Source organism: Punica granatum, chromosome 3 (genome assembly GCF_007655135.1).
Source record: "Punica granatum isolate Tunisia-2019 chromosome 3, ASM765513v2, whole genome shotgun sequence".
Lineage (NCBI taxonomy): Eukaryota > Viridiplantae > Streptophyta > Magnoliopsida > Myrtales > Lythraceae > Punica > Punica granatum.
The window spans coordinates 26,767,494-26,785,475 of NC_045129.1; the positions used below are offsets into that span (position 1 = coordinate 26,767,494).

The 17,982-nt window shown below is 35.1% G+C and overlaps 1 protein-coding gene across 1 annotated transcript; it reads right to left on the reverse strand.

Annotated features, from left to right (window-relative positions):
* Window positions 1-209: 209 nt before the first annotated feature.
* LOC116200038 (putative clathrin assembly protein At2g01600) lies at window positions 210-8,622 on the reverse strand. The gene is made up of 15 exons (XM_031530701.1): window positions 8,250-8,622; window positions 8,069-8,138; window positions 7,873-7,970; window positions 6,533-6,671; window positions 6,299-6,426; window positions 5,249-5,341; window positions 5,056-5,106; window positions 4,111-4,176; window positions 3,923-3,988; window positions 3,696-3,776; window positions 3,519-3,602; window positions 2,442-2,609; window positions 2,263-2,344; window positions 2,059-2,183; window positions 210-886 (listed from the first exon to the last, which is right to left on the reverse strand). Exons 1-15 carry the CDS (start codon window positions 8,337-8,339, stop codon window positions 521-523), a joined length of 1,707 nt encoding a protein of 568 aa, XP_031386561.1. The 5' UTR covers window positions 8,340-8,622; the 3' UTR covers window positions 210-520.
* Window positions 8,623-17,982: the final 9,360 nt, after the last annotated feature.

Here is a 17,982-nt window from a genome sequence, read left to right on the forward strand (position 1 = left end):
AAGCTCAGTCGTGCTCTTGAAGGTCAAAACACTTTCAAGTTATCATCAAGCTGATCACAAGTCGCTCGCTAGTAGCTCGAGTTGCCATTAATTGGCACTTGACTTTTCTTGATCAGCACTTAATTCTGTTGCCAGGAGCACGGAGTCGGAGCCAATTATGGTACATCAGAAAGGATATCTTTGTATTGAACTTAGCAGGGAAAATCGACTGAGAGAAATGGAAATTGAACACAGTGGTTATTGAACTTGTTCACGATTTCTAATTACAGAAAACTTGTCCAACACAAAGATTGAATCCCTCAAGCGGACACAAGAACCCGAAGCAGCAGCACTAGGCACGGCATGTATAATAATCTATGTACTGTTATATCCACCAAATCACTCAATTCCCAATCACCCATCAGTATAACTAATGACACTGTCTAAACCGCTTCTACGCTTCGTCTCTGCGCCAAAAAAGCCAATCGCCCCAACTTGCACAAGAACGCTCATGACACAAGCAAAGACACAAACATCAATTTTACAAGAGGCCAGTGCTACCAAATGGGTTGCTAGACTGCGGGTGTGTGGCCACAGGATTTTGTGGAAATGCAGAGAATCCAGTGTCTCCAAAAGGGTTACTAGAAGGGGGCATCATTGGATGTTGCTGTTGTGGGAACATAGGCGAAGGTTGCAGTTGGTAAGGGCCAAAGGGATTGAGAGCCTGCTGCTGAGCCATTGACGCCATTTGGACCGGAGGAGGGGGAGCAATGTTGTTTGAGACAGCAAATGGGTCTTGCACCTCAAATGGGTTTGGGGCTGGGACCCCATAGACAGGCTGCTGGGAGGCTCTATAGGCTCCGTCATCGTATAAGCTGTTAAGTGTAAGTGTGTCGAGCCCACCGGCCTTGTAATCATCAAGAAGAAAAACGAAAATCAGTACTGAAAGAGATCATCAAATATTTAATGCATTTGCAGAGTGTGCCACAAAGGCAAGGCAGAGACTAAACCCGTCAACTCTAACACGCAATTTTCCATACGGATTTTCTTAAGATCAAACTAATTATAGCAATAACAGTCGACATGGGCCATCATAATCTGTGACAAATCAAATATAAAAGACATTTCGTAGGAGGCAGTAAGAGTTAGAATTTTCCTAAAGGTACTTGTCTCACACAACCATTCAACCCTCCAGTAAACTGGAAAGAAGAGCAAATTTAGTTCTCAAGCTTAGATAAACATCTCAGTTACCGATGAATTCTGAAATTTTTAAGGGATATAATTCACACTGTCAGTTACTTCAGCAATATAGAATATACCAGTAAATGTAAAATTGTAATAAAGGAGAAGAAAATGCAAAAAAGCAGACTCTGCAATGCCCTCATTCAATATTCTTGTGACCAGACAAACTAAAAATAATTTTTAGCATACAGAAACCAAAAGCAAGTGTGAGAGGATACCAAGCAAGTGAGAGAGGATACAATAGTAGTTATGAACTTTGACCATCATATAATCTGATGGCTCACTAATCCATAAATATTACGATCCTAGAAGGTCGTGCATCCACCAAATGTAATCTAAACATGCTTGATAATCAGCTACTAAATCTATACTGATGCCTTCAAAAACCTTAGGGGCGTATGGCCATGTGGAAGTCAGTTGAGACTTCCCTATAACACCAAGTCCAAATTAGAACCAAGCTACAGTGGAACTGCAGGAATCAATTTGTGCTGCTCACAATCCAATTCTATTCTGCTCAGGCTTATTGTTTCGCTATGCCTTTATATCCACCCAACCCCCAAAAAAAAAACCAGTTCTATGAAACCCAAAGGAAGCAGAAAAAACCCCTTCCATTCATAAGACACGGATCAAACTGCCAAAAAGGATACACTTTAATGTAGCTGACATGCTATGGAAAACCTCAAACCCATAAAGTAAAATCGGCTTGTGAAACATTCTTCTACCAATTTTTTTTCTTCAAAGTTAACAAACAGACAAGTTTCTTTTCCAAACACGATCCCTTCCCAGAAATTTTGAGTTGTAAATGGATGGGGACTGTAACAAGAAAAGAGAGCATACCAATTGCCTTTCAGTAGCCGCAGAGATGTCGGTACTTGGTGTGGAAACAAGAGCAAGTTCCCAACCCGTTGGATCAAAATCCTTTGCTTGAGCAGCACCAGAATCAAATGTTGTAGCTGCAGCATCTATAAAGAATTCGTCCATCTTTAAATGGATGATTATCCAGCAAATGAACCAATATGACCTTAATTGACAGATACTAACCTGGTCCAGAGGGAACAATGGCCAAAGCTAAAGCGTTCTTTTCCTCGATCGAAAATGGATCTACTGTGTTATCGTTCAGCCCCTGAGGCATACCCCAAATAAAATATGAAGAATATGAGCGATCGACAATTTGCAGGCATATACCCATCAAACTACTAAACTTCTGAGCTTAAAGATACCAGCAGATCCCCAGTTTTGAAGGTTTTTTGGGAAGCAGGAGGAAGGGGAGGAGGAGCAGCCTCCTCAGCCACAGTGGTAGTGACATCTTCTGAAGGAACTGGCTCAGGTTCCTCGGCAGGAACAGTGGTATCTTCCTCAGGCACTTCCGGGTGATATGTCAATTGAAGCTGTTGAAGATAAGCATATGTTAAAATTTGCACAATATTGCAATAAAGAATCCTACATATTCACACTTTCAGATATTCAATTCTTACTCCTATATTTCTGCAAATTCATAAGAATTAGTGGCTTGTCATAATATTTTTCCAAAGATCCTTTATATATGATTAATTAATTATTTTCCAAGAGAAATTACTAATATGCAATTTGATATGTACTTATATCTGCAGATTAATTTTAATCAAAACAGTTAACTTTAGAAAACTTACTGTAATTATCGGAGGCATTAATTGCATCTCAAGTCAACTTTATAACATAGATAGATGGTCCAAATAAATCCACCTGCTGGGCTAATTTATTTTACTAGTACTAAAGAATTAACCAATTTATTTTAATGGGATGTATTCACAAGAGTACTTGTTATAAGGCCACCTATAATGTTATAGACCTATCAAACAAACAAAGTACACATATATTGTAAATATATACCAAAGTTAGAGGAGAAAGAATGTGTATTTCCACTAATTTATTTTAATTGCCCCCGGTACAAAATGACAATGGAGCTTAAACCCCAAAACGTAAGACAAAACACACTGAACTGTTGTTCCAATAACAGACTTGAGGAACTCATCAAGATGGGCTTGGGAAGAAATTCACAAGATTTAGGATTAGGTAATCAGGTCAAGAAATCCATGTCAAGGACTCATCCCACTTTAACTATGAAGTAACAAAAACATTACGGTACATAAAATTACACCATTTTATTTCATCATTCATTCAATTTCCCTTCGTTCCATACCTATAGTAGCCTAAGCTGCAAAGAGATTGCTCTCTCATTTCCATTTAAGGTGAATTATTCACCTTTATAGGAATCTGAAAGATAAAACATCCAGCTCATCAAGAAAAAATGCACTCACCAATGGCTCAACAGTTGGAACAGTGACAACCCGAGGCGCCTCTCTAATGTACTCTTCCATGGTTGCTAGAAATGATCGTGGAGGCTGAAAAAGGGAGGGGGGCAAAAACAAAGAAAGTACTTAAGAAGAAGACCATCAAATAATACTCAAATCCATCTCATCTCAACTTGTACTTACCTCTCTCAAAATGGGAAATTGGAAATTCCTTGCCAGTTCCAAGCCTTTGCAAACTTCATAGAAATCGGACAGATTTCCAGCCTGCAGAAAACACGGAGCTTTTTCTTCAATCAGCGAGAGAACAAGAAGGATCAAGTCTTGTCCTACATTTAAAGTAAAACGGAAAGAAAGACGGAAAGAGTTGATAATTAACTATTTAAGAAGTTAAAACTATTCTATTCAATCACCTGCTGGCCAGCACGCTTATAAACCTCAAGGGCTTCGACAGCTTCATGGCGAGGCATCTCAAAAAACTGGACCAACAGAAACTCAAATTAGTGATGGAAATTGGAAAATAATAAATCATGATAAAGCATGAAAGAATTTTGAAACAAGCAATTCTTCATAGAACAGCATAACAGAAGGCTTCACCCACCTTATCCACGAGATTGATTATTCCATCATTGATGGCACAATATATCTTAAAGCTCTCCTTTAGTACCTGAAAAATAAATTAAAAGTGCATCTCTATACCACTAAGTAACAACTACAAGTAGCATTCATCAGAAAAAGTGGATAGGAAATAGGATACAAATATCTAAATGACATTGAAGTCATCACCCTACCAAAGCAGTCCATTATATATAGATTAATTCAAAATATACTTAGCAAAATGAAAGTCAAGTATATACAAGCAATATAATACTGAAATATGTGGAAGCGTAACAATGTCTTTATCATCTAATGTGAAATATTATATACACACACAAGCATCCTTGTTCTTTTCGTATTATACACAAATCCATCCTCAGTCAACTAAAATAATTCCTGTTAGATGAAAACCAAGTATCCACCAAAAGGAAGGTCAGATCAGAAACAAAAAAATTGAAACCAACTACGGTAGTTCTATAAACTTATCTTCACATTATTTCTATTTACGTGAAGTGGCAGAATCTGAAAGGTTAATCCATCTTATTTGCCAAAAAAAAATTCTGCCCCTCTTTATAAAATTAATAACCTAACGAAAAAGGATAAAAAAGAAAAATGACAGCTTCATGAATAAGACAATTGTCCACTTTCAGTCATTTATCTAACATCATATCTTTTGTTCGGACCATCTCTTTGGGCAGATTAGTACCTGCAAGTCCAAAAGTAGACGATCCCATGCATGCATTATAACACATTCACTATATTTGTTTACTTAGTTCTACTTTTGCTGGCATCATGTTCAAGATCCTTGTAAACAGTTAAATAAAATTATCCAAATGCTTAGAATTGCCGCATAAACTGTTAATTGTAATCAGAAAAAAAGAGTTATTAGACTAACACAATCAAGACGCATCACATTTTAGAAACATTTGATAGTAGATATGATGAATACCAAAGCCAAGGCGTATTGTATCAAGTAATTCCCAACAGCTGCTCCCTCAGGCTGCAAAACATAATGTGCTCACAATCAATACTTTAATACAAGTATAGAAAGGAAAAATCAAAATTAACAATTATTTCTATTGAAAAAAAACTAGAATGCGTGCTTAAGTGGATGAAAACTCCAGCAATTTAATGGGGCATACCCGGCAACACATAAGACGATAAAGCAGACGCTGCAGAGCCGGCAACTGCTCCAACAGCTCTTCACTCTCCAAATCCCGAGTTCTACTATAACCCTGCCAACATGGTAAAAGAATAATCAGAAAAAGGGACACGGACTAAACCGACAACATGGACTCGCTCAAACAAATAAAATAAACCAATAAGAGACAACAGAAAAAAGCCTAACCCCAGTACCACCAAAAGCAGTTTCAAATGATTCTACAGAAAACAGCGAAAGAGAGCCTTAATAACATTACTGATTGCTGAATTTCAATCCAGACATGCTCACATAGATGACCATGAACCTTAATCTATTTAACACCTTAATCCCCAAACTACCCATGTCACCTAGAGAGGCCTGACCATCACTTTGTTTTCTTTTGAGCACCTCTAACAATTTAGAGGTATAATCTACTTGAACATCAACACTTACAGACATCCAAAACCCATACTAATGTAGTTTATTTGGATGTGTCTATAGCTTCATCTTTCTTGTGCCCACAAGATTCAGACCTCAGCCTCAGTTTTTGATTGGGCCTCTATGTAAGAACAAACCCATAGGAAGAGGGGCCGCCAAGTCTTTATGCGGCTTAGCAATTCCAATCCTTCATCCGATGATTCTCTAACACCCCCTACTTATCACTCTTTCCGTGGGAAACAAAGCATCATTATGTTCCCAAAAAATGTAATCTTCACAAGCAAAGGCGTTTATACTCATTCTAAAATCTAAATCTGCACTGCGCTCTAGTAAAAGCACTCTTTCCTTCCCTCAATTGCAATGCCCTTTTTTCCGTCATATCCCTACAGTGACAGTAATGTGCTGACTGTATGCAAAACGAAACAAGCACAATTTTATCATGCAACTATTTTCTTGGATACTCTATCCGCTCCTAATTCAAGGGATTATATTCCAGTTTTATTTTGCCATGAGAACTATTTCCATTATATGATGTGCTACTCCAGAGAGATGTTTCCTACTTCATTTTGTCTATCCTCTCATACAAAGCAATATGTTACAATAGCAGAGGTACCTTGTCCTGCCCTTGGGCAGGTTTGGGAAGACGCTCAGCTTCAATATCATACTTCAAAATCTTAAAGCATTCAAGTCTATCCTCCAAGAACTGTGCGTATGTCCGTACCCAGGCAGAGCAATCCCAAGCTGGAAAAACGACAACAAAGAAATTTTATATTCATGATCAAAGATGTAGATACTGGATTGATCATTAAAAGGTAGCAGAGAGAAAAGACAAGACAGTAAAACAGACCTATGGGGCTCGAGTCATCCTTAAAGTTAGAGAGCTGAAGAATGCGTCCCCTTGAAGAGAAGTTCAGAAGTTCTTCCCTGAAGGTAGGATCTCCCTCCCTCAAAATTCTATGAATAACTATTAGAGTCTTCAATGCTACCTGTCAGCACAGCATAAAAATACAACCATAAGCAAACTATAAATAGGAACACAATGTGAATTCATAAGGAAAGAACCCAGCAATCCAATTTCATCATTGAGAAATGTAAAGTGTTCCCAATGTAGCAATGGCATGCTAACTTTTAAAATCGATCATGCTACTAAAATTAAGAAAAATGATGAATCTAGTACCAATGAAGGCCAGATAAAAGTCCACCTAGAAAGAAAAGGAGATTCCATCACTTATTGGCTTATGTTAAAAAATATGCTAATATGAGAAGGGTTGCATGAGATGATCAACCATTCACCTAGCAGAAACTGGATATTCCACTGAACATGTTTACATATTTTCAGTTTATCCATCTTTAGAGCAAGATCTCATTAGCCTTTGTTGGGGTGAATGTAAACCTAAAAGAAGTTAATAGAACAGAAAGACCAGAAGACAGTTCACTCTTCATAAATTACAAAGAACTCCAAAAGCAAGAGTTTTTTCAAGATACACTGAAACTGCCACTGAGAAGTCAAGACGAAAAGGATAGAAGAAAGTGGTCATGTTCACATAGCTGGATAAAACAACATACACGAGATTAACTAGAACCAGCGAAACAAGCAAGATGGCGTTCAATGTACATTTATCAAAGAGAAGCTCGTATTTCCAAATGCAACGAAGAAAATTATAATGAAGAGATAGTCGCCCAACCTTTAAATGAGAATTGCACATACACATTTGCATCCCCCAATTTTCGTTGACATCTTTCTGAATGAAATCCTACTAAACACCATGGCAATTCCTAACTAGCCCTTCAAAGTACAGCCCATCTAATTCAAAATCTTGCTTCCACCGGACTTCTAAGATGCACTTAATTTGACCCTCGAAAGCAAAAATATTGCCACCAATGTGTATTGATCAGGGAAGAAGAACATCCACGAAAGAAATCTAAGATTCATTTGAGGGTACCATCTCAAATCAGAAAATGGTTGACAGTTAAGGACCAATGCACTTTGCAGAGCGCTAACAGATACTTGCAGCAGATCCAATCGCCAAAACATCAAACAAAATCAAGTATGCTAGAAAATGCATATCCCATCTCAGTTATAAGCACACTGATCACCAAGCACAAAACTAATGTAAACCGTCAATCAATCAGACAGCATCAAACAAAATCAACTCCAAGGAAACTCGACCACAGAAAGTATCATACCGTCCAGTTATGGGTCTTCGACAATCGCCGACTGAGAGCGTGAATACAGTATGCAACATCAGCCCGGGGCCGAATTGCAGACGTGGCAATCAGAATCTCTGCGAACGACACCGAGTCAGAGACTTTTTTTTATCACAAATAAACCCTGGAGAATCAAAATTGGATCCGGCGGCTAAAACACAGAAACGGAACTCACTCCGGAGGTGCCTGTCTTTGGGAGGACACTCGACGTGGTTCGTGGCCTTGACTATGGCGACATCCAAATCCTAAGCAGACAGACAACAGTTAAGGATCAGAAAATCAGACACAACCATCGGAATCGGATCAGGATTAGTGGCGGGTTTGATTTGATGAGAAATGGGGACGTGGGTGTTTACGGCGAAATCGCTGTTGACGTGGGCGAGGCCGACTTTAGTCTGATCCTTGAGGGCGCCATAGGCTTTCCTCCATGTCTTGAGCGTCCCCATTTTTGTATGCAAATCTCTCTGTTCTCCCCCGCGAAGATCGGTCTCTCTCTCTCTCTCCCCCTTCCTATCTCTCTAAGTGGGGAGATCTTCGTGGAGTTTACGTGGGGAGCGGTCCTTCTCTCTGCACGCACTTTCTCTCTCTGTGGATGGATGGATGGGCGGTGGGTCGATTGGGTGACCGTCCTGTCCGGGCTGGCTTTGGCTGTAGGAAGAAGAACCAAGAGAAAGGAAAGAGAAAAAGTAGAAGTTCTGCTAAAGAAAAATATTAACCAGCAGCCTGCCGAGGCTCTGTTCCTCTGCTGATTAGATAGACTCTCCCCTCTTTTTTTCTATTTCTATTTTTTATTAGGGAAAAATTCAATTTTCTAACAAGAAGAAATAATAATGCTTGTTTAATGAATTCAATGAATAAAATTCTTCCTTTTTCCAAAAACAAAACGAAAGAAAATTCTTATTTTACTGGGTTTCTTTTTCTTTTTTCCTGTTTCTTGTTCTGAGATCTCAAATTGGAAAATCTTGATTTTAGGCGATAACCAGTAAAAGCACCCGCGTGTTGCCGCGATTTATTTTATAAAGGAATTGAAACTTTTAGTTCATAATTATGTTTTAATAATTTTCAAAAACATTATAATCATTATGTTCCTTTTTATTTCTTATCATATTGCAGTGAAACCTTCATCAATTTTTTTTTATTTATCATTATTCAGTATATGTATTATACCATATTATTATAGTAAAAATTATTGAATTAATAAATTTTAAAATTGAAAATTCAGTAAAAGATAGTATTTATATATAATAAAAATTATTGAATTAATAAATTTTTAAAATTGAAAATTCAGTAAAAGATACTATTTATAAATATAAAACTAAAAAATAACAGGGAAATAGAGAATGTTATATTAATGTGGTTATCATATGAATTGTGATGATTTAATTAGAAAATATTACATTGAGTACTTTGACAAGTCAAATATTAAAATCTATTGAAATTTTAGGAATTAAAACCTTATCAAATATCTCTAATATGACATAGTTTGCTCAACGTAAATTTATTACCCATCAATTTATTCTCAATATTTAATTAAGAAGTTATTGAAATATAAATCTTGAATTGAGGAATGTAACATTATAATACTTTAGCTTAAATAAATAGTTAGACTATATGCGTATAAGTTAAAAGATATAGTTGTTTTTTAGACTATATGCGTATAAGTTAAAAGATATAGTTGTTTTCAACAAAATTTTCAAGTAATGAGGAATTTTATTGTAAATTTCTCCATTGGATGACACATCTCCTCGAACTCGACACGTCAAATTTAACAAATTATATATGGTAACAGTTATAGAAGATTTTAATGTTTAGAAATTGAAAATAGAGAATAATTTAGATAAAATTAAAAAAATTAGTATCTACTCTTATAAGTAATGTATCGCCCTTCAAGGCTTCAAAAGTACTTAGAACAATGATATTTTGCTTTTTTTTAAAAAAAAACTATTTTTTAGTGAAAAAGGTACTAAAATTCTTGAAATATTTCAAATGTTTGTATATTGAAAGTATTATAGATTGATACAGATATAAAGTATAAATATGTAAAAAATAATGATTTATTCCTTTTAAAGGTCTAATCTAATATATACTTTTTTATTGTGCTACCATTTAAAATTTTACTTTTATTTGGAAGAAAAAAAGATAGAGGTGTTTCATATTTTTTTTTTGAAAAATTCTTATGTTGTGACACATGGCTAGTGAACTCTCCTTTGGTCTAATATATATATATATATATATATATATAGAAGATATAGATATAAAAATAGATACATAGATATAGATATAGATATAGATGTCTAACAAGTTCAATCTGTGTAATCGATATTTTTAAAATGTGTTTTATCGTGTTATTAAACTGATAATTAAACTTATTTACCCCATTTATGGAGTACATAAATCAATTGTTCCTTCGTGCTAACATGCCATTAACCCACACTCACTATAAAATGTAAGTTTCTTTTTTATGTTGATTATGTAGTTGGTTTGAATTTTGTATTTACCATGCCTAATCATGTCAATATTGTAGGACCATATTCATTTTGATATGTACTATATGATGGTGTATATATAAATATATATATATATATATGTGTGTATACATTTTGGACACGCTCAACTAAACAGGTAAAAGTGTTTCATGTTCGTGTCAACTTGTTAATAAAAGGTCATGTTTGTATTTTTTGTATTCTTACCCGTCTAACAAACATGGCATGTCAGGTTTAGAACATTTTGATCCTAACTTGTTTAAACATGCATAATTCGTCTAACCATAACATGACGCAACTTAGCTACCCTTGTCACTATGTTACAGCCCCTTAACATATGATTTGTAAGAAAAATCAATTTATAGCCAGGTTAGAAGGAATCGCAATGCATGTTTTATGAGTTATAATTAACAGGTTAATTTCGTGCAGGTTTTTTATTATTAGAAGAACATAAAAGGCAAATCCGAAATTCAGTCGATTTTCTATGTGGATTATAAAAATGATAAAATACTTGTAGACATGCATTTAATAACATGAACAAATCCATTGGGCTAGATCGGAACATCATGCTGGGGGAGGATGCGAGAACATGTGTCACGATATGGTGGATCAACCCAACAAAGAAGATCAAGTCCAAGAAGAGGTTATTTTCGTTCATGGAGATGGAGATTATTCTTATTTCCTTTATTAGTTTTCTAGAAAGAGAATATTTTTATTACCTTTGAATCTATAAATAGGGATTCTCATTGTAAGAAGAAGACTTGGTTGATTAATGATATTGGGGTTTACTTTATGCACTCTTTACGCTATGTATCTCTCGGGTTTCCCTTGAGTGTTGAACATCATTTCTGTATCCTTGGATTGGCCTCCCAAGGTAGTTATTCGGCTACATAATTCTTAGAGTAGTGATGTCTGTATCTATAAGATAGTATTTCTATCCCCGATTTTCTCTTTCTGAGGTGGTGGTATATGTATCCCTAGAGTTTGAAGTATCTACCCTCTTTCCACGTCGAGCATCCCATACTATCCTGGTATCAATTTGGTGTTAGAGCCCGGTATCAATTTGATATCAGAGCTGTAGCTGTAAGGAATTCTATTCGTGGGCGCATTGTGGAGAATCAACTAGAAGAAGATGCTCGTGATTTGGAGATGACGGAGCTGCGTTGTCAAATCGAGGGGCTGCAACGGCATCTCGAGCATTAAGAAGCTCATGATGCTAATAACAACGAAGAGGATGGCAATCCTTTTCATCGCAATCGTATTTCTCACTCGAGCGACGAGTCGTCAACGCGTCAAGTTAATCGGCGGAATAAAGATCAAGACTTTTGCATTAAGATTGAGATTCCAACATTCAAGGGTAGATCTTAACTTGATGAGTTTATTAATTGGCTTTACATTGTGGAGCGGATCTTTGATTATTAGAATCTCCAAGAGGAGCGTAAGGTGAAGTTAGTTGCTCTCAAGCTTAAGAGTTATGCTTCCTTGTGGTGGGAGAATCTTAAGAGACAAAGGGCTCGTGGAGGAAGAAGCAAGATTACGACATGAGAAAAGATAAAGAAAGAGCTGAAAAGGCGTTTCCTTCCCAAGAACTATAGGCAATATGTCTTCTTGAAGTTGCACAATCTGAGGCAAGGGGATCAATCAGTAGAAGATTACACGATGGAGTTTGAACATTTGATGTTGAAGTGCGATATGTCAGAGCCGGAAGAGCAAACTATTGCTCGATATTTAGGTGGATTAAAAGATGAGATTGCCGAAGTTATATCTTTACAACCCTATTGGAGTTTTAATGATGTTAGGAAGCTCACACTTAAAGTTGAGAAATAACAAAAGGATGGTCGCAAGGTTAATTTCAAATCCGTGGTTGCTGACAATAATTCCAATAAGGGGAGTGCATCCTCTTCAGATTTTACTATGGGGATGAAGACTTCCTTTTCAAGAACCTATTTTGAAGGTAAATGTGCAAGTAGTGTAAAGCAAGCTGAATTATCTAATACAAAGTTTCTCAGTGTTTCAAGTGATGGGTTTGGGCATATTTCTTCTGATTGCCCAAATCGTAGAGTTGTTACTTTGAAGGAAGAAAATCTAGAAGAAGAAGAAGAAGAAGGAGATCCACAAGGCCATTCTGAAGATGAAGTCACCTATGCTAATCAAGGAGTGTCACTACTTGCTCAGAGGAGATTGCGTGTTGTTGAGGAAAACATGGAGAACATGGAAAGACATAATAGTTTTTCAAAAGATGAAGTTATCGAGCCTTTATTTTCATCACCTAACATATCGCCTAGGATTTTTTTCTTTTAAAGGCGATCCGAAGTTTGATTTGTATCCATAAGATGATCAAGAAGATGTTACACCACTTATTTTCGACTATCAAGGACAACTAATATTTGTGAATAGAGACACGACATCAAGTGACACTAAAGGTGATGATCTTCTTGACGGTGGTATTGACATCAAATTTCTTTGCTACGACAACTACTGCAACATAAGTTGTGTAGAATCAGAGTCTGCAATAATGTTTCTCGAAGTTCGTGAATTGCGTAAAGATGAAACATTCATGCCTCAACCTGGCAAGCAACGGTTCAGCGAAAGTGTTCATTGGCGAAGAGTAGTACAAAACTCTATTTATGAAGAATTAAGAGAAAGAGAAGAAAACAAAGAAGATCAAGTCCAAGACGAGGTTATTTCCATTCATGGAGCAGAAATATGTTAATCTCTCTATCCGTGAAGATCAAGTTAAGATCAACGAAGCCTCGAGGTCGAGTCTTTTCCCACAAGGGGAGTATGATGCGGGAGCAGGTGCCACGATATGGTGGATCAACCCAACAAAGAAGATCAAGTCCAAGACGAGGTTATTTCCTTTAATGGAGATGCAAATGATTCTTATTTTCTTTATTAGTTTGCTAGTAGGAGAATATTTTTATTACCTTTGAGTTTAGGAAGAGAATATCATGGTTTTCTATTTGTGGAGAGCACTTTAGATGCCAATTTCCTATTTTATATTAGGAAAGTTCCTTACTTCCGAGTTTCCTACTCGAGAGTCTTGATAGTTGTCTTGAGTCTATAAATAGTGTTTTTCATTGTAAGAAGAAGACTTGGTTGATTAATGATATTGGAGTTCGCTTTGTGCACTTTTTACGTTCTATATCTCTCGAGTTTCCCTTGAGTGATGAACATCCTTTTTGTATCATTTGATTGGCCTCCTAAGGTGGTGATTTGGCTACACAAAATATATAGTTAAAAATCCTATTTACTAGATCACATCACAAAACTACCCACCTAAAATTTATTTTATGGCAATGAAGTACGCTCTCGCTTGATCGCTAATAGGTCCTAGATTCAATAATAATGTGAGATTATTCGTGTCTCTTTATTAAATATTTAGCATTTTTATTTTATTGTACTAGACATGAAGAAAGAAAAAAAAAAAGAGCTTATAAAGGGAATAAGCTGGACGGATAGATAGAAGTGAAGGAAGAGACCATATATAAAGTGAGAAATCTTTGGAGGAAATGACAAAGAAGTAAAGGACAGCTATAGTCTCATGTATGACAGGAGAGAGAGGAAGAGTAAAATGAAAGTTGAAAACTTCTTTGGGATAAATCTGTACTTTGGTTTTGGTCGAACAAAACTTGATATAAGCAATCAAAGAGAATATGACGTAGTAGTACATGTTATCGCTTAATAACTAATAAGTTTCATGTTTAATATTCAGGTAAGACTACTTATGTTTTTTTATTAAATATTTATGAATTTTATTTTATTGTATTAGGTCAAGGAATCACTTTATTGGAATAAAAAAAAATTGATGTTCCCAAGAGATGTGAAGGAACGATCATTGATGAGTTGGGGGAATACTGAAAAGTTTAAATGGAAGAATAAATGAAAACCTAATAATTTATATATAGATAGATATATTGTGATGCTTATATATAATACTGGCTAGAGTAATACCTGCATTACGTGTGAAATCATTAAAAAAATACGTGAATTTTATTCGTTCATTTTGATAAAGTATGAATCCGATATACAAATCTGCATTTTAAATAATCAATTGGCAGTTATACTAACTCTAATTAATTTAAAATTTTTATTTTTATTGCAATATAATATGAAAATAAATTAATCAAATTCTTTTTTTCTTTCTAGCAAGATAAAATTCTAAATTGGAAAAGAGTAACGTGCAATATAAAGAAAACTGGAGAGGGTGGGGAGAGAGAAAAAGTGGGAGAAATGAGAGAGAAATAAGAGTTAGCAGGTAGTTTTTATTAGTGGTTTTAAAATTTTACCCTTAAATTGGATATTTTTATCAAGAAGAATATATCTAATATTGGCAATTTGAGAAAGTGAATGTTAGACAAAAAGATGACTTCTTCTATATAGTATGGATAAGTAATAGGGTTAATTATACCGGTGGCTCAAAAAGTTTTAATAATGTATCAGGTTGGTTCAAAAAGTTTTTTTTGCTATTTGATGGTATAAAATGTTTCAAAGTTGTAACATGATAGTACAAACCGTTATCTCGCCATTGACGCCGTTAAGTCGTCCTTTACAAGACTGTAAATTTTACACCATCATTTAACTTACGTAAAACATTTTGTACTATTAAGTTACAATTTCAAAACATTTTGCACCATCATGTAACGTCCCACAAAAACTGGTTTTACAATATCAACGTCGGCTTGACGGCGTCAATAGCGAGACGATGGTTTGTACTATCATGTTACAACTTTGAAACATTTTGTCTCATCAAGTAGCAAAAAAAAAAAACGTTTTGAACCAACATGATACATTATTAAAACTTTTTGGACCACCAGTGTAATTGTACGTTAAAGAAAGAGACATTGTTATATTTTTATATTATATGTGAGAGGCTTGGTCTTTGTAATAATCTATTTTAAGAAGAAAGAATATTTATTTTCACATAACAATTGTATGATGAGAAAATAAGAAAACGAACAAAAAGAAAATGCCAACTCAAACATGTTCTTTGTGTCTAACAAAGTGCACCTACTAGAAGCTTTGACATCACATCTTTCTGAAGTTAATATGGAGTTGCACACATGCCTGTCATCATGTGATGATCTTTTTAAAATAATTTTATTTACATTTCGATATTTCTTGAGGTCAAGACAAGATAGTTTTCATCTAAAAATAGACAAGAAAAATTTTTATCCAATATGTCAAAAAGCAAACTTCACTTATATTATTTAATTTTGAATTTCTTAGCTGTTTTCTTGGGATTTAAATACAATTCTAATAACTACTAAACTTCAAGTTTATTCCATTTTGGATCCCCAAGGAATAATTTACATTTAATATCCAACTCTGTAATATGCATTTTTACGGAAAATATCTCTTTTTACTGAAAAAGGAATTTTTATTTAGCTAAAACAAATGCCCAACGGCAGATGCAGGGCCTCATAGCTAGTGGTTGTAAACTACAATATATTATGAAAAGTTGCTTTTTATGACAAAGAATTAGGATATCGATATATATACACACACGATCAATATAGATAAAAAAAAGTTATATATTGTAACAAATATACATTAAATATTATCAATTGTGAGCGAGGGTCAAAGAGAAAAAATCATGTTGATAAAAAGATATTTACGCTACTCTTATGAAAATGCTAATAATATATATATATATATATATATATATTAAGAGATAATAATCATGTAGAGTCTATATATGCATATATACAAAAAGTGGTAGATATCGTGTAGGGATTAGGCTGTTGGAAAAACCATATAAAGCCAAAAAAAAAACAAAAGAAAAAGCGGAAGAACCAACCAATCCATTATCCACTAGGTAGTTATCGAAATTCGGGGCCTTGTTGGCAGCCCTCACTGCCCAATGAACTTGCCAACTGAGTTCGTTGGCGACCTCTTCCAAAGGATGGGGACTGCTGACAAGGCCCTATCCCCGGTAACCTTCTAGCCCAACAAAGGGCTTATAAGTCACATTGATGTGTTAGGCGGCCGCCCTAATTTGTCATTCCACTCTCTCTTTGAGAATAGTAATGAGGCAAAGTAGAGGGTTGATGGTGGAATTATTTTTACGTCGGTTTCCACCATTATAATCCTATCACTTCGTCTCCCTTTCATTCTCCATCCTTTTCAATATAAAATTTTTGGAACTTTAATTTTTTTGAAAATAAATTTTTTTTTATTTAGAAAAATTCATGCTAGTGTTTTTTAGGAAAAATAACCTATGAAGTTAAGTAAATGACTAACAACCAACAATCAACCGAGTAAGGAGGATAATACAAGTTCGAGTTCTCAAGAAGCGCATTTGTTGAGATGGAGAGTAAGCTTAATTGTTCAATCTCCAGATTTATGAGAACAATATTTTTGACAATTTTTATTTATCTACCCAAAAATAATTTAAATTAAAAAAATGCTACTGCTCTTAATATGACTGGAAAATATAAAGAGAGAATTAGGATGGAATAAAAAAAACTAAAATTGAGGAAAATTTGGATACGAGCATGAAAATAGAAAACTAAAGGTATAAGCTGAAAATGAATAAAAAATAAAAGGATTAAAATAGAAAAGTATGTAAAGGTATATGATGAAAATAAAAAATAAAAAAAAAGATTTTTTTTTAAAAAAAGCAAGCAAAGCAGGTGCATTCAAATGTATAATTTTTGCTATATAATACATATATATATATATAATTAGTAATTAGATGTACTTTAAAGGAATGAATAACGTAAAATAATGATAAATATCAAATAGAAATATATTTTCATTAATATCTACTAATGTATTTAAAAATACATAAGTTTCTAATTTGAATCAAGTCATGCCTGACATAATTAAGATATTAAAACAGTTAATAAATTTGGTATTTCCTGTCGAGAAGCACGAGCCTTTAGCCTAGTTATGGATACTAAGGGCTGCTAAAACATTTAAATTACGATAGAATATCTAAGACTGTGTTTGATTTTTGCGTGTTTGGTGGCGATGGGATAGGGACAAGGTAGGATACATAGGTATTAAGAAATTAATCCAGGAGTTGGGGCTAGGGTGAATTGAGAATATATTTTATGCATAATTCTAATATTAAATGTGCCAAAATTACTATTCGAGTTTTTTTTTCTCTAAGGGTTGAAGCAATTGGGAGACTAGAAAGGGGCGGCAATGGCAAAACTCCAGCCATTGCCACCCCATCAAATCGTTGCCAATCTCATCTGAATGATGGTGGCCAGCGTCAGACCTCTACAACCCCATTTTGTCCTCCTCTCCCTCTCTTCATAAAGAGAGAGGTTTGAGAAAGGAGCAATCATGGCCCGATGCCCACCACCATTGCCCCATTTAAGGTCGACGTTGAACTCAGAAGTCAACATTGACTTGGATGGAGGAGGTGCTAGCTGGTGTCGAGCTCGGGTAGGGTTGTTGTAATAGGCTCACGAACCAGAACTGGGTAAGAAAGAAGGATGGAGGGTAGAATTGATGTGCTTCAGATTGCAGCCCAACATGTATTCGAATTTTCGAGTCCAAAAGCGTATTCTAGAAGACTCAAGAACAAGAATTTGGCTTAATTAGATATTAAGTTTCCTATATTACTATGATATAGTTTCCCTTAATTAGATAT

Bases quoted from the DNA above. Each gene is read 5' to 3' on its own strand.
- LOC116200038 (XM_031530701.1), bottom strand. From the start codon at position 8,339: ATGGGGACGCTCAAGACATGGAGGAAAGCCTATGGCGCCCTCAAGGAT. The intron at 5,107-5,248 runs GTATGCCCCATT...TATGTTTTGCAG, and splicing joins ATCGTCTTATGTGTTGCCGG to CCTGAGGGAGCAGCTGTTGG. The intron at 887-2,058 runs GTATGCTCTCTT...GATGATTACAAG, and splicing joins CGGCTACTGAAAGGCAATTG to GCCGGTGGGCTCGACACACT.